The 27073-nt window shown below is 36.0% G+C and overlaps 1 protein-coding gene across 1 annotated transcript in view; it reads right to left on the reverse strand.

The window, feature by feature from the left end:
• CFTR (CF transmembrane conductance regulator) overlaps nt 1-27073 on the reverse strand; it is a 157618-nt gene that overhangs the window by 66794 nt on the left and 63751 nt on the right. Inside the window, exons 12-15 of the mRNA XM_033099296.1 lie at nt 12919-13013; nt 11524-11610; nt 9285-10011; nt 6663-6791 (exon numbers count right to left, since the gene is read on the reverse strand). Coding sequence (XP_032955187.1) covers nt 6663-6791; nt 9285-10011; nt 11524-11610; nt 12919-13013 — 1038 coding nt within the window. The remainder of the gene's footprint in view (nt 1-6662; nt 6792-9284; nt 10012-11523; nt 11611-12918; nt 13014-27073) is intronic.

The raw sequence follows: 27073 nt of genomic DNA on the forward strand, positions 1-27073 counted from the left end.
CAATCCTAAGAAAAAAGAACAATGCTGGAGGTATCACACTCCTTGATTTCAGCTTGTACTACAGAGCAACAATAATTAAAACAGTATGGTATTGGCAGAAAAACAGACACACAGACCAATGGAATAGAATTGAGAACCCAGAAATAAACCCACATAAAATATGGACAGATAATTTTTAACAAAGCCAAAAACATACAATGGAGAAAAGACAGCCTCTTCAATAAATGTGCTGGGAGAATTGGAAAGCCATATGCAAAAGAATGAAACTAGACTGCTATCTGTCACCGTGTACCAAAATTAATTCAAAATGGATCAAAGACCTAAACATAAGACCTGATATAATAAACCGCATAGAAGAAAACATAGATACTAAACTTATTGACCTTGGGTTCAAAGAACATTTTATGAATTTGATTCCAAAGGCAAGGGAAGTAAAAGCTAAAATAAATGAATGGGACTATATCAAACTAAAGAGCTTCTGCACAGCAAAAGAAACCATCGACAAAATAAAGAGGCAACCAACTGAATGGGAGAAGATTTTTGCAAACAACCCCTCTGATAAGGGGCTAATATCTAAAATATATAAGGAATTCATACAACTCAACAACAAAAAAACAAACAACCCAATTAAAAAACAGACAGAGGACCTGAAGAGACATTTCTCCAGAGGATATACAAATGGCCAATAGACATACGAAAAAATGCTCAACATCACTAATTATCAGAGAAATGCAAATAAAAATCACAATGAGATATAACCTCACCCCAGTTAGAATGGCTATCATCAACAAGACAAATAATAACAAGTGTGGGAGAGGCTGTGGAGAAAAATGAACCCTCATACACTGTTGGTGGGAATGCAGATTGGTGCAGCCGCCATGGAAGGCAGTGTGGAGGTTCCTCAAAAAATTAAGAATAGAATTACCATGTGACCCAGCAAACCCTTTCTTGGGTATCTACCCCAAAAATCTGAAAACATTTATCCATAAAGACAAATGTGCTCCGATGTTCATTGCAGCCTAACAGAGGCCAAGACATAGAAACAACCAAAGTGTCCTTCGATAGACGAATGGATAAAGAAGCTGTGGTATATATACACAATGGAACACTATTCTGCCATAAGAAAAGATGAAATAGTACCATTTGTGACAACATGGATGGATCTTGAGATTATAATGCTAAGTGAAATAAGTCAGACAGAAAAAGTAGAGAATTATATGATTTCACTGATATGTGGTATATAAAACTGAAAGCAACAAAAGAACAAGACAAACAACTGAAGAAACAAAAAGTCATAGACACAGACAATAGTTTAGTGGTTACCAGAGGGTAATAAAAGCAATCCCTTCCAGTCATAACACATGTCCCTGCTTCTTCTCATATCCACATCCAATCTATTTTCCATATAGCCGACAGAGCGATCTTTTTAAAACATAAAAAAGATCACATCATATCCTGCCTGAAGACCTTCGAAGGCTCCCTATTGCATTTAAAATAGAATCCAAGCTCATTAAAATAGCCAACGGTCCTGGGATTCTGGTTCTTGACGACTTTTCTGACATCACTACACTTCTCTCTCCCACCCCCCAATTATGCTGGCCTCTTCTCAGTTTCCATAATTCACCAAACTGTTCCAAGACCTTCGCATTTGCCTCATGATGTGCGTGTCTGACTCTTCTTATCTTTTGGGTGTCAGTAAAGACCTTTCCCTTAGAAAGTCCTCTTGTTTGCCCTCCTTTCCCACCTTATCTCAATGTTTATTTTAATTCAAATAAACATTGGTTTATTTCCTTCTGGTGCTTATCATGTTCTGTAATTACTCCCATGAAACAGTATTTATCATCTAGCTCTTCTCTCAGAATGTGCTTTATAAGAGCAGAGAGGAGCCGTTTGTCCCCTTTCCCATTGGAACCTGAGTGTCTAGCTCAATACTTGCTAAATATGTGTTTCATAAATAAAGGAATGGACAGATAAGGAATATTTAAACAAAAATACACTTACAAATGTCAACAGAGAGACAAGTATACAATGATCATATAGAAAACACATTTGAAAAAGCAGGTAGCATGTTACGCAGTGTAAAGATAAAGAACCAAGACCCATTTATTCTACAAGCTTTGTACATTTACTGAATTCAGAACTACCTCCCAAGTCTCAAAATGAGATCTGTGTTAAATGACTACCTATTAAAACACTGTTGATATTTTGAGTTTTACCAAAAGAGCACAGCATTATAAATGTCCTGTTAATATTAGAAACATAAGCACATTAGTGTATTCCATCTCCATACTCTATTTTGTTCTTCATTGTACACATAGTACACAGAATTGTGCCTGGCATATTGAAGGAACTCAAAAAATAGGTGCTGAATGATTAAACTGCCGAATGAATGACAGGCAATAATAGTAAAGTGACACCTTGTCATGACAGTACACAATTTCAATACTTCACAGGTCAAATCATGCCCTAAAACTTAGACCCAAGCTGCCATAAAAGTATTACTGTCAACCAAAAGCAGCAGTGGTATTACGGGAGTTTATTAAATGTCCATTTTACTAATAATGTAAAGCCACCTGGAGATTCCTCATAACAAACAGGAGGGAAATCATCAAAGAATAGGATACAGTTCTCCGACACATTTCTTAAAAATCATAGAATGAAAGCACTAAACAGGATTTTTTTGATACCCCAGTCAACAACAATATCCTCTGGTTGTTGTAAAAGGAACCAGAAAACTGCCTACTAATCTATTATTTGCATTTTTTTTTGATCTAGTCAATAATGCGCTGCCAAGCAGGAGCACCAGAAAGGCCAACATAATAGAAAATTTATAGCCTATATCCTTGGTGCTGATATCTAAGAACTTATAGAAGATATTGCCCTGTAATATAGAAAATGGTACAAAAATACAAGGGTAGACTGATTCCTTTATCAAAATGCACAATAATGATAATGGTAACCAACTGAATGAACCAAACTGATTTTTTTCAGGTTAGCATTTTGAAAAAAATAAGAAGACTATATTTTATACTGTAAAACGGAAGCATATTGAACCTACTCTATAAAATCCTAAAATCTAAATTGAATTACAGCCTCTATGAAAACTAAAATTGGATAAACCAATTTCAGCAAGGAAGAAACGTATCATAACCTTTCTTTAGGTTCTCTGATCATGATGAGTGTGAGGCTCTAAACAAGGGTTAGAAGAACTAAATGATCTCCCTGGTTAGCACCTGTACCATGATGCAAAGCGATGATGAGATATTTAGCATTATGTGCTGCCGAAGCGAGCACAATGATGAGATATTTAAATGAGGGTGAGAAGTGACCACACTGGTATTAAGAAAGGAGCATAACCAAAAATAAAAACTACATAAACATCAGTGATTTGTTTAGCTGTATAGCTGTGCACATAACTAAAACAATTACTATTTGTCTACTACCACCAAGTATTTGTTATTCAAAAATTTGAGAGCCAGTTAATTGGCAATACCTCCAGCATATTGGCCAAAAAAACTCATCATTTACAATATTATTTTTTGCCTAGACAATGACATTATCAATTGTTTTGTCTATTAAAAAAGACTTTTTTGCAATATGTGAGAGCTCAACTAATAATGGATAGTTATACAGCATTTATAGCCTCTGTTGTAATTTAATTTCTACCCTGAAGGCAAAGAATCACTGTCTTCTTGATTAAGTGAGCTAATAATTTAAGTGAGCTAATGTACACACGTGTAGCTCAATGTTCAACCACTAATTAATTAATTATACAACATTTTGAAAGATGCTTAAGTTCAACTCTATGGAGTTGCACAGGACAAAGGTCCTGTAAATTAACATAAATCACCATCACATTCAGATAGGACCAGTTTTTCTTACCTAGCACTATAAAATTGAAGGCAATCAAGAAATGTGATCTTTCAATGCAAAGGTTCAAAACATTCAGAATTCTAAAAGGCTGGTTTGAGATTAAATGTGGCACAAGACTGAGATGTGCTCACGTTAGTGTTGTTCATTGGGCATGACTGGCAGAGATGAATGAGGAAATTTATCAAAATACATTTCAATGCAGTTTTTATTACTCATGTGAGAGTGTCAAATTTCCCAACCCCGTATTTTTTTTATTAAAGTGTAAAAAGAATTATTGAAACTTTCATTATATCTGTGTTATGGACTTTCCACCGTAAACTATCTTGAGGTTTTACAATGATGATATGACTTAAGGACATAAATGACATGAACAGCAGCTATCGTGCCTCCGTGGGTACCACGCCACACATGAAGTGCTTTCTAATCTTGATGTCTCTAACCCACAAAAAGTGAAGTTGGTGAAGCTGGTACTATTACAATCTCTATTTTATAGGTGAGGAAACTGAGGATCAGGGAGGTTAACTAACCTGTTCAGTTTCCTAGTGTTAATAAGACAGAATTCACAGCCAGGTCAGTCTGATTCCAGAGTTGGCATTATGCCATACTGTATCTTGCATCAAGCCTCCATTTGGATTATTTATTTAAAATAGTAGTAGGGAACCTGATATTCAACTATACTACAAGGCTATAACTACAGTATACTACAGTAACTATAACAGCATGGTACTGCCATAAAAACAGACACATAGATCAACGGAACAGAATAGAGAGCTCAGAAATAAACCCACACTTACATAGTCAATTAATCTATGACAAAGGAAGTAAGAATATACAATGGAGTAAAGACAGTCTATTCAATAAATGATGTAGGGAAAACTGGACAGATACATGCAAAAAAAATATAGCTAGGTCACTTTATTAAACCATATACAAGAATAAATTCAAAAAGGATTAAAGACTTAAAATATGACATGAAACCAGCAATTCATTCACTTCTGGGTATTTATCCGAAGAAATCCAAAACACTAATTCGAAAAGCTATATGCATCCCTATGTTCACTGCAGCATTACTTACAACAGCCAAGATATGGAAGCAAACCAAGTGCCCATCAAAATACAACTGGACTTAGAAGTGTTACATATATACAATGGAATATTACTTAGCTGGAAAAAAGAATGAAATCTGATCACTTGTGACAACATGAATGGACCTAAAGGGTATTATGCTTAGTGAAACAAATCAGACAGAGAAAGACAAATACCATTTGATTTCACTTATATGTGGAATCTAAAGAACAAAATAAATGAATAAACAAAACAGAAACAGACTCATAGATACAGAGAACAAGCTGATGGTTGCCAGATGGGAGGAGGGTTGGGGGATTGGGTGAGACAGGTGAGGGGATTAAGAAGCACAAATTGGTAGTCACAAAATAGTCATGGGGACATAAAGTAAAGCATAGGAATATAGTCGGTGATATGGTAATAATTATGTATAGTACCAGGCGAGTAGTAGACTAGTCAGGGAAATCATTTCATAATTTACATAAATGTCTAACCACTATGCTATACACCTGAAATTAATATAAAATAATATTGTCAATGGTAATTGAAAAATTTAAAAATCGGGGGAGGTGATGGGGAATAAGTGGTCCAAATTTATAGGTATAAAACAACTACGTCATGGGGATGTAACGTACAGCACGGGGAATATAGTCAACAACATTGTGAGAGCGTGGTACAGTGTCAGGTGGTTGCTGGACTTATCATGGTGATCACTTTGTTAGGTATATAAGTGTTGAATAACAATGGTGTGCCCCTGAAACTAATATAATATTGTATGTTAGCTATATTTTAATAAAAATGCTTAAAAAAATTAAGTCAGGCATCTGAGTCCAAAAACAAAAAAAAGGAAAATTTTACAGGAAAAATCTAGATTTCCATCTTCTCTTGATAAATAAGAAGATTTAGCAAAACTGATCCCAGATTCCCTCATGACAAGTCCCAGGCTGGTGCCAAGTTACAGTTGCCCCTTTAGACAACTGGAGGTCAACCGCGGTCCTTGAGCCTCAAGGCCACTTCACTCGCAGACACTCTTGGCATTCAGGTGGCTGCCCCCAATCTGAGAACAGGCTCATCCATCAGTCAGCTTGAGGAGCCTCTGATGTTGATGTGATCTGACCCGGAGGCCCACTGTGTGGTCTGCACCTCCCCGCTCCCTATTCTTTTTAACCTGGTGATGTAAGGACAGCAGGGGCATGGGAAAGAGACCACAGTGGTGGCACTGAATACAAAAAAATTCTGTAAGTAAGCAGGTGATTCACATCACTGAAAGCATTGTGTACAATGATTATTAAGCCACTAACATGTGTTCATTTAATTTTGTGAAGAAATAGTCATTTAAAGGTGGTGATTCGTCATGTAAATATTTAATAATGTAACATATAGAGTCAAATGAATTTAAAATTTAGTACAGAATGATTTTCGGTGTTTAATTTCAATCCATATAAAGGCAATCTACCTGCAGGTTTCAAATCTCTCTATTAAAAACTTTTCATATAGAAAATAGGTATTTAAGTCTATTTTATATGCCATGAATGAAAATAAAATATCAATAGAAGAACTATATGAAACTATACATACCATTATACAATATAAAGTTACATATATGCATGTATACTTATGTTTACGTATATACATTTATACATGTGTACATATATATGCATATATTCTTCTAAACTATTCTTAACTTTGAATCACAGTAATATTTTATAACAGAAAATTCTTACCTCAGCCAGAAAAATAACTAAGCACCAAATGAGCACAAAAATTAAGTTCTTGTGGACAGTAATATATCTAAGGTATGTGTTCCACGTAGTCACTGCTGGTATGCTCTCCAAATCATCAAAAAGGCACTCCTGAAAAAAATGAATCATGGTTATTACAATGAGACTATACAGATTCACGCTACCACTGTGGTTTTACTTTCAATGTGTGGAAATAAGGGAATATTACGATTTGAAGTTAAGTGCATTTCAACAAGTATAAACCATTCTGAATGACAGTGTGGTGCCACTCTACAGCCAGTACAATGTTTACTGGAGCAACATAGCTTTTTGAAAAATAAGAAACACTGTAATTCTTCAAAATTCTGAAAGTATATTACTGATTATATAACTATTATTTTTGGACAATGTTATCATTTTAATGCTTACCAGTGTCACATCTTTTATCAAATGAACAGCTCCATCAAACTGAAGCTTCCCAGAACTCTCTTTGTTTTAACTTCTTTCTTCAGGGGCCCATGGACAAATTTTGGAATTTTGCTAGCTGCAGAGACGTCCCAATAGACCTGAAGGCCAAGTGATGCTTGTACATTCCTTAGTAAACTAAGATTATCTCTCTTTCCAGCTATGATTTAAGTTACATAATTCTAATCAGTATATTCCCCTACAAGTTTTTATTGTCCTATAGCAGATGCATTTTAAATATTTGAAAAAGAGTTAAGTCTAGATAGTCCAAAGGGAAAGGATACTGTTGCTTCTCATAAAGTCAACAAAATTCATAGAAGAAGCACTAGAACATGAAAGAAGGGGTCCTATGAAATTGGTTAGATATAAAGATTTTGGGAGTCAAATAAACCTAGCTTTGAATGTGGACTCCACCACTGACTTCCTAGAGGCTGCTTGAAATCGAGCAGCTGAACTTCTCTAAACTGTAGTTTCCTTGTCTTTAAACGGGAATAATGATAGGAATGTTCTAGCGTACCAATGGGGACTAAATATATGCTGCCTGGCACCACAAGCAATCAATAAGTAGTAACTATTATTAGTCAAAGAAATCATTCTTGACAACTAAATTCATAGGCTCAGGTTTGAGAAATTCATTCATATTGGTATTAAAACCACGTATGAGGTGTGGTCAAAAATATGGTGAATGTTTAAATAATAAAAAAAAATTATTACAGTAAAAGGCACATTGCCTTTAATCCTCCTCAAAATACTCCCCCTCACTTCAAACACACTTAAGCCATCATTCTTGCCACTTTCTGAAGCAGTTCTGGAAGTCCTCTTTTGTGAGTGTTTTTAGTTGCACTGCCGTGGCTGCCTCAATGTCCTGAATCATTTTGACTTTGGAGAAGAGCCAGAAGTCACACAGTGCCAGATCCAGTGAATAAGGTGGATGAGGACACACCATAATGTTTTTATTTGAGAGAAATTGCCGTACCAGAAGCGATGTGTGACATGGAGCATTGTCATGATGGAGGATGAAGTAAAGACACTGACGAAAGAGGACTTCCAGAACTGCTTCAGAAAGTGGCAAGAACGATGGGATAAATGTGTTCAAAGCACGGGGGAGTATTTTGAGGGGGATAAATAGCAGTCTATCTTTTACTGTAATCAATTTTTTTCTTATTTAAACATTCACCATATTTGTTGATCACACCTCGTAGATAAATTACCCTTTAGGAAACCTTTTTAAAATTATAGAAACACTGAAAGTACATATTTTAGAGATAACCTACACACCTGTTTCTTCATTTTGCAAAAAAGGAAACTTTGGTTCAAAGATGTTAAATGACTTATGATTGCCAAAGGTCACACTACTCTTAATTGACCTATGCGATTAAACATATCAAGTCATTAAAACACTGCCTGTTTCATCCAAGACACTTACAGAAGTTTTCTAGTAAAAAACAAACAAAAGAAACTCGTCCTCTTATATTGCTTCCTATTTTAAGAATAAAAGTATTTTATTCTTTAAAACTTAATATAAAAAACTTTCTACCTGAAGGTTGGCATTAGTATATATTGAGTTTCATACACCTTCTTTAAAAGAAACCTGTCTAGAAATCCCACATATAAAGCAAATTTAAAAGATAAAAAAAGCTCACACTCATTAAATTCAGGCAAGACTGATATATAAACCAGAATGTATAATTGGGTCCTGTTGAGAGACTAGATACTTATATACCTTATATAGGCTGCCTCCACATAATTTCTTGGTCTCTAAATCACTGAAGCTATTATTTGTTCATATATTTCTTTATAATCCACCTCTTCCCACAGAGGTTTTAAGACGGTAATAAATCAGATTTATAATAATTTTTAATGATTTGCAATTTTTCTAATTTATGATAATGATTTTCACTGGTCTAGTAAACTCAACACTAGCCTTTGCTTTGACTTACATTTTATGGGAAGAGATACATCCATTGCAAAAAGAAATAGTTGGTTATTTTACATTTTTAAGTTCCTTACATAATTATGGACTTTTCACTTTGGGAATCTTAAGGTAAACCTCATGCTAAACCCATAATTTGAATAAGTTTTGCTATAAACTATATATTGCGTTCCTCTCAGTTGCACTCTGTAGCAAAAAAAAAAAAAACACTAGTAATTTATACACACCTTTAAATCTTCTTCATTTATTTCTTCACTTATTTCCAAGCCATTGTCTTGAGATAACCGTCTTGAATATATATCCATTTCAGTGAAGTTCGCCTGAGGGGCCAGTGACATTTTTCTTGTGGATGCTGCTGTGCTTCTGTGAATGATTTGACCTTGGTTCACTGAGGAGTGTGTCATCAGGTTCAGAACAGACTGCCTCCTTCGTCCCTGAAAGGTGGGACCAGTGTTTATTAGGTTACTTCGAGGCAGGATGGTCTCTCCCTGCTCAGAATCCGGAACTAAGGACAGCCTTCTCTCTGAAGACTCTTCAGAGTCTTCTTCAATTCCATTCATTTGTAATGGAGTCTTTTGTACAATTGAAAATCTTTTTATAGCATTGATTGGATTGAGAACAGAGCTCTTCCTTTTTTCACCGAACTCTCCAGTCTGTTTAAAAGACTGTTTTTTCGGTTCATTCCAGGGGCCAGCAGCATCTCCTTCAAATGAGAAACGCCGTAAAGTCTCAGTTAAGATTGAATTTCTTCTTTCTGCACTAAACTGGTCGAAAGAATCATATCCCATGAGCTTTGAGCTGAAGTCAGGCCGTAGATTTAGTAATTCAGAAAACGTCCCATAAAAATAGCTGCTACCTTCATGTAAAATTAATATTTTGTCAGCTTTCTTTAAATGTTCCATTTTAGAAGTGACTAAAATCCTAGTTTTGTTAGCCATCAGTTTACAGACACACCTTTAAGAAAATAAAAAGATATAAATAAGATATCAATTTTAAGAACACATTATTATAATACTATATGTATTGCATTTTAACATTTTATAAATCTATTCTTATAGAAAACCTCTATGATACGATGTATTATACTTAAAATAATTCTAGAATACCCAATAGTAATTAATTTGGTGCCACTTGAGTTATTATAGCATGAAATACTATGTGATTGAATTGTAATAGTATGCTATATTGTAAAGTTGAATGTTAACAGACCTAGAATGAAATTAAATATCTATATTAAATAAATGTTTGACTTTGGGCAAATTTGTTACCCTCTGCATCTTGGTTTACTCACCTAGAAAATGAGAGACCTGTTAGATAACCTTTCAGATTCCTGGAGGGGAGGGGCCCTATATTTCTATGTATCTTCTAAAATGTAAGATCTTTCTTATTCTTTAAATTTTCTATTAATTTCTTTACATTTTAAGTTCACTACCAATTTAGTTCTTAAGAGCTTATACTAAGACTAATCTGATTTGTTAAAACAGCAACAACAAACTTGAGAATTGGATAATAAATTGACCCTCCTCTAATAAAATTTCCTTCTAGTCTAGAACTAAATCCTGACTAGAATCATCTCAGGGAGACCAATTTCTTTTAGGCATTAAAACATTACATGTTGCATAGAAAGAGGCATCATTCTAGATTGTATGCTAATATACTTACATAGCTAGCAAAGTTTATATTGGTAAGAAGTGATCACAGTCACAGTATCATAAAAATAGTGCCTTAGGTATTAAATTTAACTAAATTCTAGGAAAGGTGCTTCCAGGAATAATGCCGACATTTTATACAAACATACATTACATTCTTATTGCTTAAAATATTTGTTTCTAGAAGACTATCATGATAATTCTCCTAATAAACTACTTTATAGTCTCTGAAATCATTTTGACACTGTGACATCAAGTCATATAACTAACGGTTCCCCTTGGGAACTTCCCGTAGTTTGAGCCTATCAGGAGCTCCAACGGAACGAAAATCCCTAGATCTGTGTGACTGAGAAAGACGTTCTGAAAGGGGTTACGGAGGCAGACGAATAGTTTGAGCCTTCACTTACATTAAACATTAAAACATTCAGCTTATTTAATTAATTCTTTAAGAAGTTTACCATCTAAGGAGGAGATAGAATAAAACACTAACATAAAAATGCAAATAAAAATTTTAAGTATAGTAACCAATTAAAAGAATATGTCACAAGGCAAAAATACTGCAAAAACTGCATAGGTAGTGATTGTAAAAGCAATACTAATGGAAGACATTAGTTTAGCCTGAGGTGGTCAGTTTTCATGGAAGTGATCTTGAATCTTGACTGTGAAGGGAAAGTCAGGTTTGAGTAAAACCATGTCACCAAGTTTCATACTGTCACGATGTTGGGCGTATTTCTAAAGGGGTAATATGCAATCTATGGTGGTTTAGTCCTTCTTTCTTTGTCTTTTAAAATGAGCATAAGTTAGTCAAAGAACATACCTTTCAAATATTTCTTTTTCTGTTAAAACATCTAGGTATCCAAAAGGAGAGTCTAATAGGTACAAATCAGCATCTTTATATACTGCTCTAAAAAGAAAATGAAAATGAAAATGAAATGAGATTTCCCCAGTATTTCCCATGTCATTTAGTATAGATGATTTTAAGTGAAGAATTATAGGACAAGTCACACGTGATTTTTATGTCTTTTTATAACTCTCCAAGAACTGCTGAGGTGGTTTTGCTAAACGTAAGTGACATAAACTAGCAAAAGTTATAAAATGAATCACACCATACCATACAATTTAAAACATTATCTTAAGTAGACAAAAGAAAAAAGAAAACCTCTTAACAATAGTATTTAGGGCCAAGCACCATGCTACGTGCTAGAAAGATCTAACAGCTTCAATTATCTCATGATTTCTTCCATAAAGTAGAACAATCTTTTCTTCGCAGGGTGATACGGAGATTAAATAAAATCTCTCTCTCTCTCTCTCTCTCACACACACACACACACACACACACACACACACACACACACACACACCACCTAAAATATCACTAGGCAAGTGCAGGTGTTCAGTGAGTTAGTTTTCTGTCCCAGCTTTTAAAAGCAGGGAAAATTAAGGGAAAGAAATCAGAATATCAGTACGTCAATATGAATTCTAGTTAACAACTTTGGCAACACAGTAAGAAGAATTTTCTTCAAATAAAACTAGAGGAACATTTGACATCCCATATCACCAATATTTTTTTAAATGAACAGTTCCAGTTTAACGACAAAGTTTTCTTCTTGATAGAAATTAGCTGGATGTGCTTCTCTCTCTGTCAGTTCAAAATGCTTAGACCACGAATGTCTCTACCAGTGGAACTGCCCACCACAATGTTAGATGTGTTTGTCTTATTCGTCTTTCAAGATTACAGACCTTAAGTCAAGTGACATCATTTGCCTTGCTATTCTTATGAGAATTATTATGTTGAAAATTTTGAATATGTATGTTTATCTAAACGAAGAAGCATCAACAGAAGCCTAGAGCACGTGTATTCCTTGTGGAGTGGGGTGAGTGTGGTGGACTTAACAAAATGTACATCTTATCCCTCCTTGTGCTATGCAGAATCCCAGAGTTTTCCTTTGTAGTAAAACATACCATAAGGCAAACAAATATACACTCACCAAAATAAGGGCACACATTTTGAAAAAGTTACCATCTTTATCGGATATGAATATTAGATTGTGACCTATAGTTCTTACAGGTGATTCTTAACCAGCTAGTCAAAAGACCCCAGGCACTTTTCAATCCCCACACAGAATTTAAAGAAATAAAGAAAAGTCTATGATTTTTTTACATGCATGCGATTTAGAGCAAATGTTCACTGGACCAATAATCAGATGCTCACCTTGCTAAAGAAATTCTTGCTCGCTGCCCTCCACTCAGTGTGATCCCACCTTCTCCAAGAACTATATTGTCTTTCTCTGCAAACTTGGAGATGTCCTATTAGCAAAAACAGAAAGTTAGAGAGGAATTGTTAGTACGTTGGCTCTGACTTTGAAAGGTACATTTCCCTTCAAATGCATTCATACACTAGATTATTGCTTTAACCACAGGTGAACTGTGAACGCTGTATCTTGTTTATTTCAAATCCACTTCAATTGGTCAAAACACTGCTGAAATTTAAAATATTTTTTCTATTGTGTTTAAATGCCATTAATAATCATTAAATAAAAATTGGAACATATCAAAAAGTAAAGCCTATATATATTTATGGTTATGTAAACGTGTGTGTATGTCATCCACAGGCCATTACAAAACCCAAGTGCTATGAATGTGCTCAAGTGCATGTCCTTCCAATTTAAATTCACTTTTAAGAGGAAATTGCCAAAATTGAACAAACCTCTCAAAAAGAGAAACTGAAAGAACGCTACTTACATCCCCCCGCAGTATCTAAGCATAGTTAGTGGGTAGCCATGGGCAGAAGGCAACTCCTTTCCATACTTCTCTCACCCACCCCCACCCAACACAGCCTTTGTCCTCATCTCTCCTTACACCCTACATCCTCTCCCCATCCACTCTGCATCCTGTCACCTCCCTTCCACACAAGTTACGTCATTCTTTCTCCCAGTTAATGAACGTTTTGTGACAATAACCATGCTAAGCATGGTGAAAGAAGGTTAGAATTGATTAGCAATAGCCCGTGACTCCTAGTCATTCTAAATCTAATATGAAAGAGAAGCCATGATCCTGGAGAATGCTAAATAACATCCCAAACATTTCCTTAACCATTTTAAAATAGGTCATAAGGGTACACAATTAACTGGCAAATTCATTGTACAGATAGAAAATGCTAGAAGGCTTTCTGGAAGAGATGGGGTTTGACCTGAGATTTGAAGAAAAAGAAGAGTTAGATAGGTAACACTCTCCCTTTAATTCAAAAAAAGTTCTCTCCCTTTTCTCTTTCCATCCCCAAACATCAGCTCTTCTCTTTTGTCACCACCTTCCTCTCTCTCCCTCCACTAAAAATACACTTCCTCCTTTTTCTTTCACAATCCAGAAGCAATCTACCATCAATCCTTGAGCTGCCACCAACATTCTCTACATGTAAATTGTCAAATGGCTACTTCTCTTAATTCATTTGTTTCTGTTATCTACTCTATGAAAGTTAAATAGAACTTCATATACAAAACTGTAAACTCAACGAAGGAGGTAAATTACCAAGTGATCATTTACATTAAAAACTATTCGGCAGCTCCTGTAGGCTGGAACCATGTTACTGTCCCCAAGAAACTACTAGTGTCAATATTCCTGACCTAGGATGACCGCGGCCCGGAGGAAATAAATGCTGACATGTTGGAGATGCAGTAGGACCCCCCCTACTCCTGCCTCTAACAACCATCAACCTGTCCTCTATGGGTTCAGTGAGATCATATAAAATGTGTCTCTGTCTGACTTATCTCATTTATCATAATGCTCTCCAGGTTCATCTATGTTGTTGCAAATATCAGAATTTCCTTCTCTTTTTGTGGCTGAATAATATTCAAGTATATATATTATAAAGATAGGAATTGTTAGTATGTTGGATCTGAATTTGAAAGGTATATATATTACATTTTCTTTATCCATTCATCTGTTGATGGACACTTAGTTTGTTTCCATGCCTTGGCCATTGTAAATAATGCTGCAATTAACACAGGGGTGCAGATATCTTTTTGAGATAGTGATTTCATTTCCTTCAGATTAATGCCCAGAAGTGGAACTGCTGGATCCAGAAGTTTGATTTTTAATTTTTGAGGAACCTCCATACTGTTTTCCACAGTGGTTGCATCAATTTACATTCCCACCAATATCCCTAAGCATTTTACAATTTTCTACTATTGAAAATTAAATAGCTTTCTATTTCCATTTCTAGATGATTGCTGATAGTATAGAGAAAAGCTAATTATTTTTGTATGCATATCTACTATACAGCCATCTGATCATATTTCCTTATTAATTCTAGCAGACTTTTATTTTCTGTTCGTTTGCTTTTTGCTAGAATCTCAGGGGTTTTAGGTGAACGATCTTTTCAGAAACATTTAATATTATTCCTGTTCTAAGACAAGCGGCATTAACTTTTCACCATTTAAAATAATGTTACTTTGGGATGTTTGCTTAAAAAAATTACTGTACTTATGAAGTTTCCTTCTATTTTTACTTGAATTTTTGTTTGAAATGACTGCAGCATTTTACAGAAGCCCCTTTTAGCATCAACTGACCCTATATTTGATTTTCTTCCTTGTTTAAATAACAAATTATATTTTATTTATAGGTTTCTTTATATTGAAACATTCCTCCCATAAACCTTACTTGGTCATATTTTGTTATTTTTGATGTCATGCTGGATTCTATTTTTTAATATTTTATTTGTAACATTTTGTTTTAATATCTATATCATAAGTATGATTAACTAGAGTTTTAATATTATTTTTCACATTTTGATACTAATACTCCTCTGACTTTAGAAAATAAACTGAAGAGATTTCCATCCCTTTCTATGGCTTTGTATGATTTAAATAACAGGAAATGCATGTTATTTAAATGCGAGATACAATTCAGCTACAAAATAATCTAGAGATAGTGCTTTTTTAAGTAGTAGACATCAAATCGCCTCACAATGGTAATGTGTCTACTCACTTTTTTCAACTTGGATCATTTATATTTTGTAAATTATCCAGTTCCTTTAGGTTTTTCATTTTGGTTAGCAGTTGTGATAATGTCTGGTTAGACGTACTACATTTATAGAAGAAAATGGTATTTTACACACCATTTAAAATATTATTGAGGAAAACATTGCTAAAGGATAAAGTCTTGCCTAATGCTTAAAACATCTTCAATTGCCTATCAGTTTAGATCTTTTTCAAGTAATTTGGAAGATCTCTCCTCTTAAGCTAAGACAGTATAAAACATGAAATGATTTTATTAGGGGAAATATTTGTGTAAAAGAAAATAAGGAAGGAGGTGGGCAGGCCTCAGTGCAAGACCAAGCCTGAGTGATGGACAGCAGGACAGAAAGACGGATAGGAGGACACCACACCACTGGGCAGTCTAAGTCTAACAAGTTTTGGAAAACTGACTGAGAGTCTCGTAACCAAAATTAATTAATAAGTAAGTCCCATGTCTTGCAAGTACAAATCTGCATCCCGGCCACACTCACATGAATATGGGAAGCAGCCATGGAAGGAGCTATCTCAAGACAGTCTCAGTGAGTGAAGGATTCCAACACATAATAACTGGCCCGTGTTCAGCTGTGCTCCCTACAACGGTGATCTGTAAGGTACATCTCACAGCCACCACAATAATGTACCCCCCAAAATGACAAAGGATATGAAGTCAGAATGGCTAATATGTATAATCTCACCAGCGACAGGAACTGTAAATTAGAAAAATAGAGAGATATGGCTTTTTACAAATTAGAACGGCAAAAATTAAAGTCTGCCAATAGAAGGAGCTTTAAAAAGGTGAGTCAATGGGAACTGCCATAAATGGCTCGTGGGAGTGTAAACTGGTATAACTTCTTTAAATGCAGCTTGGCACTATGTAGTCAAATTGGAAATGTGCATGTAAGTCTGAAGACACTACAATGTAACTGCTAGACAGCTACACCAGAGAAACTCTTGCATATGTGCAAGGAGAAATAGTCAAAGATTTTTACTGCAGTACTGAGTGAAATCTTGGAACAATCTAAATGGTCATCAGTAGCAGAATGAGTAAATAAAATGTGACATCTGAGTACAATGCCTCAGTTAAAAAAATACGAAATTTCTGTAACTAGCATAGCTAGACCTCAAAAAGGTAACAGGAGCAAAGAAAGCAAGTTGAAGAATGATGTATACAAAGTATACCATGTATGTAAATTTTAAAGCCATGCAAACGAAACTATGAAATATTGTTTATAGATAGGTATATGTATATATAATCATAGGTGTAAATTGATTTAAATGGATTGGAAAAGTACATATCCCATTCACAATAGCGACTGCCTAAAGCTTGGCTTTTTGTGGAAGAAGGATTGTGAGAAGGATTTGGTGAAATTTGCCTACGTCCCTAACAATGCAGTTTGGAAAACAGGGATGTGGTCATATGAATGTTTTCTAACAGAACAAACGCTGGTGACACAGATTACCTTTAAAAAGCATGAAAATACAAATATATGGTGATGGAAGGAGAACTGACTCTGGGTGGTGAACACACAATGGGATTTATAGATGATGTAATACAGAATTGTACACCTGAAATCTATGTAATTTTACTAACAATTGTCACCCCAATAAATAAATTTTTAAAAAAAAGCATGAAAATAAAAGATTCCTGCATCTGAAAGGATTTGATATTCTGAGCCAATGTATTTGGCCTCCCTTTCTGGATTGAAGCCATTTATGAAAAGACGTGTAAATTTGGATAATTTAACAAGTATCTAAGAGATTGTAATTAATAGAAAGCTGCTGAGATTGAAATGAAACAAAACAGCGGCGGTCGATTGAAGAGAGCTGTGAATATTTGAAGATCAAGTGTATGCATAAGAACAATCCTGCTGCTAAGGTGAGCAGTTGTTCTGATTACCTAGTTTATTGTACATTTGTAATTTCTTTATTAGTGTTTGGCTTTTTCTATTTGATTAAACATAAAACACTTTGTTTTGTATACACTGTTAAACATTTATCTTTGCTGATTACTAAGGGCACTCAAACCTGGTAATATATTTATCTTAAGGGTGTTGGTTTTCAGCCTTCACAGCAAATTTTCCCTTCTGTGAAAATTATAACCGAAAACAAAATTATACCACTTAGGAGTTTAAAAAACAGCCAAAGACCAGGAGCTGATTAAAGAAGCTTTGCACACAGAGACAAACTATTTTTCTTCCCTCACAGCTTCTCTGGAGTTCCCTTGGAGTTATCCATAAAAATTGTTACAGGAAATCATTCAGTGGAATTAAGATGCTAGGCATGAATTTATTTCTTATATAAAAATTAATTACTGAGATTGTTTTTTTAAAAAAACCGAAGTTTTATTATGGTGATCATTTGCAGTGTATATGAATACAAATTACTCAATTGTGCACCTGAAATGATGTTACATGTCAACTATACCTCAATAAAAAAACCTGTCTTAAAATAAATCAAACATAATCTTATAAAAATTGTGATCAATTAATTTTCTTGTTGAAGGAGACCCTAAAATACCTTTCTTTGAAACCATCCTACAATATCATTTCAATTTTTAATAATTTTTCTCAGCATAGTTGATCTACAGATAAAATCAAGTATCTGGATCATTGGTTCTCAAAGTGTAGTCCCTAAACCAATTATTTCAGAATCACATGGGGAGGGGGGTGTTAAAAAATGCTGTACGATTCTTATTCAGAAGAATTTGGGCAGAGCTCAGGAATCTGCCTTTTAACCAGTGACTATTCCACCTACTCAAATAGAGCCTTGTTCTTTGGCTAACTTCCTTTACACCATGCTGTCAGAAACGCAAACGTTAGCTTCAAAGGATTCTGTGCATATAATACATTAGGTCTATTTGAGATTGTAAAGCACTTGAAAATACTTAGATAAGGAGTACTAGAGAAGGTCAAAGTAATGGTATAATAAGTGTACAATAAAGATTAACTTTATTATTAAGAAGTATATAATACACCCATGTGATGTCTGTACTTTTCAAACAAATGTTTACCATTTTATTTTTTAAAAGGCTTCTAACTTTATCACTCTAATGTTATTCAACTGAGCTGGACAAATCAGGGAACATTAAAGAGGAATTGCGAATATAAGCTCAGTAAGTCAGACCTGAACATACAACAAAGGAATGATACAGGGTGTTATTATATTGAGACAGAGAGAGAGACAGAGAGAGAGAACTTTAAAGAAAGGGTGGAGTATTACATTTAATGGTCCTGTGTGATTGTGCAATATTTGCTGAGCACATTTGTGCTTCCTGTGACTCTGTAGATAGCAACATAGCGTCAGCCTTGTTTTATGGCTGCCTTACCACTCCTTAGGACAACCTTGACAATGTAGCCGCTTGTGGTAAGAAGGAGGGTGAGAAGCATGGGCTGAGGCAACGTGAACTTCAGAGCTCATGCTGTTCAATAAAGCCTGTCTTAACAGTAGATCATTGGACAATTAGTGACGTTCTTGTTAATGTTTAATAATTACTAAACAGTACCATGCTTTACACACAAGGAAAATGGGCAAGAAGGAGGGCGGAGAAAAGAAGTGTTAGGGGAACAGAGGGAAAGGGTAGGGAGACGAGAGGAAAGGAAAGAGAAAATATGAGAAGATCAAGAGGGTAGTGGAAAGAGAGAAAGAATGAACCATTTTTGCACATAGCGATTGTAAATGTGGATATGTTATCTTGAAAGTGCTGTGTACCTACCTCTGTGCTATACATATCAAGAGGTGAATTGCTACAGCAGGAAAGATACGTGAAGGAATTCATAAATTAAAAATTGGAGTTCTGTTTATTAGGGACTTATTAGATAATTTGTTAACCTAAGTCAAACTTGATTACAAACAGCTACACATAGAAATATTAGTTAAAGATTATTCCTTGCTAGAAAGTATAAGAAGTGAGAACGTATTGTCAACTTGAAAAGGAAAAGCTCTTCCTTCACTGACCTTTGGTACTGATCAAATTTATAGCAGAAAACTTAAATTCCCATATTATTTTATTAGACCCAACAAAAGTACAAAAAGCACTGTCATAATGAATGTTACAATCTTTTTTGACACCAATGTTAAACTATTGTTTAATATTTATATATATATGTACACACACGAAGTTTTATGTATAAATTTGTGCATATGTATGTAATTCTGTTAATATCCCTATTCCTCTTTAGTGTTTATTTCTGTATGTTGTAGGTCTATATTTGAATTTGAAAATACCATTTTTAAAGGAAGTGCTGCAAAATACAGTAATTTAAGGCATCTTTGGGTAAATGTTCCCAAGGATGTCAAAAAAGAAACTTGAAACAAACAAAGACTCCTATTTATCTTGTTCTGGCTCTACATGAGTCTCATTCAACTATAGATTTCTGGACTCCAGATTTCAGATTCTCTGAAACGGCCCTTAAAAGCTCACTAGATGATTTTAACTCCGTTGGTCTAGGAATTGGCATTTGGGAAGCTGCTAATTCTTTAACTATCTCTTCTAGGTCTACCCACCCAAGATGCTGGGAGAAATCCAGTCCGTGGAAAGGCACTGCATTCTCAGTACTTACTGGCACACACTGTTATCTTGCAGTTGATTCTACTCTGGAGTTTCTCACTTATCTTCCAGGGCCTTAGGAACTCCATCTCCTGCCAGGGGCTTCTGTGCTCACTCTCCTATTACCTCTCAGTAATCCTACCACGATCCTTATTCTCTCAAGAGCTGACTTTGGAACACCTGCTGTTCAACTTGCCCTGAGCAGGCTTCCTCCCCTGTACTGACTGCCCACCGCCTTGGGCTTCCGTATTTTAAATTTGAAGTTATGAAGCAAGAAGAAGAGATTGCAGTGGTCAGGTATCTACACTGTCCATGAAGTGGTCTCCCTAATAAGACAAGTGCCCATTGGATACCCTATAACACCTTTACAACATTGTTGATTATATTCCCCAAACTGTCTTTCGTATCCCCGGGGCCATCTTGTGGGGGCCTGACCACTGCACTTTATGAAGCTAAAGCTGAATAATAATGGATGTCAACTATGATTTAATATAGATATAATCACAGGGTGTGGAGTACAGCATAAGGAATAGAGTCGGTGGAATGGTAACTGCTGCATACCACGTCAGAGGGGTAGTCGATTGGGGGAGGGGGGCTATCACTTTGTGAGGGGTACAAATGTCTAACTATTACATTGTTTTGTACCCCTGAAACTAATAATTAAAAAGAAAAAGAAGGAGGAAGAGGAGGAGCAGGAGGAGGAGGAAGAAAAGGAGGAGGAGGGTGGGATCACGCCCCCCGAGGGGAAAGAAAAAGGAAAAGCTAATTTGGGACAAGATCTGGGAAGGAATTGCCTGACTGATTTAAATGTTAAGTGTGTTAGTATAGATGGCTTCCTTAAGACACACTTATTTAGGATTGTGGCAGCTTGATATATCATTTACATGGAAATAAACATCCTGCAAATATTTTTCAAAACTAAGTCCTGGACTTCTCAATGCCATTAGTTCAAAAGCCTTTGTTATCATTATCTTCTCCTGTACGAATAGCAGATGTATAATATGATGGTTTAATAATACTGTTACAATAACAGAAAGAATAACTAGCCTGAATTTCTAATTTAAAGTCAGCAGTGTTTAATGGATAAGTCATCAGAGTGTAAGAGAGTTTCTTTTCTAATAGGCAACAGTTCTAATAGTGTTTAGCATAAAAATATATGGAGTCAGAAGATTTGGATTCTATTGCTGGTCCCATCAATTGTGAGACATGTGATCTTAAAGAAGTCTCTTAAACTTTCACCTCTTACTGTTTAAAATGTGAATAACAATATTTCATAAAATTCTAACCACAGCATCTCCCTTACCCCCTTCCCGCTTGCATATTACTCTAGATGAGCCCACCTAAGACATAGTTTTGATTATGGCACTTCCCCAATAAAGAGAAGCAACTGTGTATCCATTTGCTCTCCTCCCAGGTGCTTTCCTGTGTTCCCACTTAGCTCATGTTTCCCCTGCTCCTCTGCAGCTAAAGTGCTGCATGAGAATGGATTTCACCAGGTACATGAAACATGAAAGTGAAGTGGAGCACTTCCGCCTTGCTGCATCTTTTGGCCATTTTTGTAAAAACTGCTGGACAGAAACCATGATCTGACTGTCCTCTCCCAGTTCAGCTCTCACCAGATGCCCTTCCTTCAGACCCCAGACTTGCTGCACTGCCTCCGAGCTCCCCCCAAAGTACAATGCTCTCTCTTGACTCCAGGCCCATTTCATTCTCCACCCTAGCCACATGGAACTGAACGTAGCTCCTTGAATATGTAATGTTCTTTCTTGGCTCCAGACCTTGTACATTCAGTTCTCTTTCTGGAATGTTCTCCCTGGTCTTCACTCACATGACTCCTACTTATCCATCATCTCTCCCCTTAGATGTCACTTCCTCCAGGAATACCTTGCCTGACCTTCTAAGACCAATTAAGTGCCACTTCTCATATTAACCAAAATCATAGAACTTATCAAACTGCACTGGTTTTTATTTGTTCTCCACCATAATGAAAGCTCCTTGAAGACAGGGATTTTGTCTTGTTTATCAATAATTCCCAAATTTGGCACATTCCCTAGTTCTATGTTTGCACTCACAAATATTTATTAAATGAACATATTCATATACCTTTTACCCAAAAGTATCTGTAAGTCAAAAATTCATTGCAGACCAAAGACCCTTGTTATGCTGGCAGACAGCACACACAGTGTCTCACGTAGTGCTGTGTCCATAATACAAACTCAACAAATAGCCATTGAAATCAATTGTTAAATTTATGAAATTTGAATCAAGGGTAACTAAGTCTTCTGAATAAAAATTAGGTGTTGTAGACTTGGTTCTGCAACATATTAATAAAAATACAATTGCCATTTCAAGGGTTCTTTTGTCTAGAGAACTCTTATGCTCAGAATTTTGAGCAAAACCAACTTTCCCTTCCTACAAAGGTCTCTATGAACATTCCTAAGTTCTAAGGTTCTATTAAAGGATTAAGGTTCTATTAAAATATAAGTGTAAGTTCTTCTCTTGATCTAGTTAGCCATCGTTACAAAATGGAAACCTCCCAGAGTGCAGGGTCCAGAATCCCAATTCTTCAAGATGAATGAAACATCAGACACGTATGTAATGATATAGCATGGCTTTCACCTTTGGAAAACCTAATGATTTTGCTTTTTTAATATGAAGGCCTAGCTTAAATATCTTAGTTTCATTGTTAGTTCATGAGATAGCTGAGTCCTAGACCATTACAATTAAATTACTGTTCTTTGATTTGCCCAAAACTAAGATGGACAGTCCTAGGGCCATTTTGGTTTTAGAGATGCAAGAACTCTCTCACTTGTTAAACTGATAATCAGCTCCAGAATTGTAATCTTAATTCCTAAAACTTAGTTCATAATTTTAGAATTCAGTACATTTTCACTTTGACAGCAAACTCTAGGCCAAGTTGTCAGTAGAGAACCAGAAAGTGAGAATTCAACATACCAATGTACACAAAGTACTCAGTACACAGAGAGTACATGTGTTCTCTCAATAGATGTTAGCTATTATTTATTTTTAAGTTCCAGGGCTCAAATAAAGTGAAATAACAGTTTTGTTCAGGAAATGCTATGTTTGATTCTGGTTCCATAGTCTTATAAAACAAAGGTACTTGCTTTATATTACAGTAAACAAATGGCAGTGCTTTCAAACTTATTTAATTACCTATCAGTAGAGAATTACAGGTGGTTCAAGGTACAGTCACTTAGTGTGGTTCATTCTGGTGTAGGGGACATAGTTCAATGTATTTCAAATAATCTGTTTTAGATGTCCATAATGTCTTGGTTACTAGTGAATGCAAATGTTAAATCCTATAGCACCTTTTTATTTACAGATCTCCCAAATACGCATTCCTGAATTCTCCTACAGTGGTACAGTGGCCATCCAAAGGTTAAGCCTCTGTTCAGTGCAGGTTAGTTCTGGCCAGATCTGGAAATCCAGAGGTCAAAATTTAAATTAATTAGTCTTATGGTATCTGCATGATGGAATTTGTTTTCCAGAACAGTCGTTAACTCATTTCTTTGCTTACTTCCCTCCCAAGATTTTCATACTTCTTGCCAATTTCCCTCCCAAATTTTTCTTTTTTCTTTTAGTAACTTCTTGCCAACTTCCCTCCCATTTTTTTCTAGTGACTTAAATATGAAAGCAATGGTGAAATAGGCAACACAAAGAGATCTCAATTTTTCAACTTACACAGTAGTTTTGCTACAATGCATATATAATGGCTGTCATGACACACTTACTTAATGTAACCATTTTGTGGTTACAAAAGGATCTCAACAACTTTGTGGAAACCAATTACACATCCTAAGCTCCTGACCTGTCTCACACCCCCCATTCCACCTTCCACAATGCACTATTATAAAAGCCAATCACTTCTCCAAACCCAGGTACTTTACAAGGGAGTGAGTCACTGAATAAAGACAGTACAGTTACTGGTTCCCCAAACACTGGCCTGCCTAGAATTCTCTTGCTGTCAGCTGTGGGGGGCCTGTGTGCTGGGATACAGTATTGTTCAAGTGCCAAAGAGGTGGTATCCTGGGGATAAAAAAGGCAAGAGAACAGTGAAATCTGTCACTCTTTCAACAACGAAATATGATTATAATCTCCTTAAGAGATACAGAAGTAAATGAACGGGGCCCAATTATATTGATTTCTCTTTTTAAGCTAGCAAAGTCTCCGGTGCTAGTTACAGAAATTACAAATATTTAGGAGGACTCTAAGGGTAATTTGGGTGTATGCAAAGAAAAAAAATGGGAGGATAAGTTAATGGGCACAGGGATACAAAAATGTATTTAAAAAACAATTACCAATTCGCCTAGAAATCTATTCTATAATCTAGATGGTTGAAAGTAGGATATATAAGAAGACGTGGAAGTGTTCCTACAAGAGGACTGAGGGGAAGAATCTGAACACGATTTGCTCACTTGTGTCTGCACATTACCAGTTATTCTATCAGCACAACACTCTCTCCAGGCCCTTCCCTGAGATAAAGTCTTTAAGCTGCCCACTGAGCGAATAGTTTTCAACAAACTGAAATCAGAAAACTATGTGAACTATGTTGTGCGTGCTTTCTCCTAGCCAAGCAAATTTACACCTACCTGCCTCCTCCTGTGACACCAAAGCATCACTACATACACAGATACTGCAGATATGACAGCTGGACGAACACACAACAATGTGGAAGAAAATAATTCATTCTCATCTCCAGTTCCACATCTAGATGTAGCACGTGAAGAAACAGATCAACTTTGGCAGTCAAAACGAACACGTAATTGAATCATGAATGTTAGTATTTGATAGCAGGGGCCACAGAAAGACTATGAGGGATTCTTTCCTGGCCCCAGCTGCTTCGCTGTCAAGAATTCGGCATGTATTTCATGTCCTTATGCTCAGAACTCCTCCACACGCAAAAATCAAAGCTTTCGTTTTACAAGGTTCTCCCTGGCCTTTTTCAAATGTGCGAACACTTGTTTAACAACAAGCCCCCCGCCCCCCCCAAAAAATACAAACATTGGAAACTCTAAAGTCACTGAAAATAGGAGCAAGTTTTGACTTTGTTAACGTGGTCGGGCACATTTAATTACTTGGATCACTCCAACAATAATGTGCTGTCATGTAATTGTCTCCTCAAACTGTTAGACTGCAAGTCTCAGAGAAAATGTTTTCAGAGCAAAATTCTTGCAACCGACCTGCCTACTTCAAAATATTTCTGAAACAGTCATCCAATAAGAATTTACCGTTCTGCATATCAGTGTGCTAGCTGGAGTGTACCACAATAATTTTTTTAGAATTGCTGTTCTCAAGGAATGTGCCATGTAATTTAATAGATAACAACATATAGGAAACGTTCAGCAGAGAACAGCATATACATGTAAAGCACAAGGAATTTGGAAGGTGCTGGAGTCTTCGCCCACCAGCAGAGGAGGAGGAAAGCCTAAATCAGTTGCAAAAGTCAGCAGGACAGAAAAGAGCAGGGATTCATGGATTGGTGGAAGTGAAAAGCTAATTGTTTTATTTGATATTTTAAGGCAAAGAGGAAGAGTGAATTGTATATTAAAAAGCGAAATGGAGGTCACCGCTATTAACAATTTTTCCTAAAACCCTCCTACAGGCGTCCTCCACTAGCACTTCGTTAGTGAGACCTCTGCTCCATCCGCCACGATGGGACGTCTCGGTTCTATGTAATTCCCCTCTACATCCTCTCTTCCTCCATAAAGCCATAGCACCTCCAATTCCTGCTGCACAAGGAGTCCTCATTTCTCAATCAATTTCTCTTCTCTTCTAATTTCTTGAGGAAAAACACTCACTCTTCCCTGAAGGCCCATTTTTCCTGATGCCCTTTCCTATAAATGTAAATATTAAGTACATAAATATGACATTCCTTATAGTCTCATAATTCCTCTGCTTAGTTTTTGTCTCTTCTTGTCCATCATGACCATTATCTGGGTGACTAAAATACTTCCTATTTAGAAAAGTCTCCATCCTTTTAGTAGAACAGCAAAATAGTGCTGCTACTACTAGTATTGCTAATAACAACAACAATAATAATAATAACGTGATGATGATGACAGCTGTTGTATTTATTAAGTACTTTCTATGTGACAAAAATATACAGAAAACCCTAACAAAGTAGGTTATATTATCCCCATTTTGCAGAGGATAAAACTCAGTATTCATCAAGGTTAAGTACTTTCTTTAGTAACCCAGTTTTGTCAGATTTCAAAATCTATGTTCTTTCTGTGATCCCACAAAGTTTCAAATCGTGTCTACCTTAATTCTGATTCTCATATAATAGCCAAACTGATATATCTAAAATGCAAAGCTGGGGCAGCTGGATGGCTCAGTCGGTGAGAGTGTGAGCTCTGAACAACAGGAATGCTGGTTCGATTCCCACATGGGCCAGTGAGCTGCGCCCTCCACAACCAGATTGAAGACAACAAGCTGCCGCTGAGCTGCCGGAGAGTCAGCCGGATGGCTCAGTTGGTTAGAGCACGAGCTCTCAACAACAAGGTTGCCAGTTCAATTCCCACATGGGATGGTGGGCTGTGCTCCGTGCAACTAAAGATTGAAAACGGTGACTGGACTTGGAGCTGAGCTGCGCCCTCCACAGCTAGATTGAAGGACAACGACTTGGAGCAGATGGGCCCTGGAGAAACACACTGTTCCCCAATATTCCCCAATAAAAATAAATAAAAAATGATAAAATAAAATGCAAAGCTGATTGCATCATTTCCCTGATTAAAACTCTCCAAGACTAAATCCCTAAGACTGGTATACAAAGGCTCCCAAGACATGGC

Source organism: Rhinolophus ferrumequinum, chromosome 26 (assembly GCF_004115265.2).
Source record: "Rhinolophus ferrumequinum isolate MPI-CBG mRhiFer1 chromosome 26, mRhiFer1_v1.p, whole genome shotgun sequence".
NCBI lineage: Eukaryota > Metazoa > Chordata > Mammalia > Chiroptera > Rhinolophidae > Rhinolophus > Rhinolophus ferrumequinum.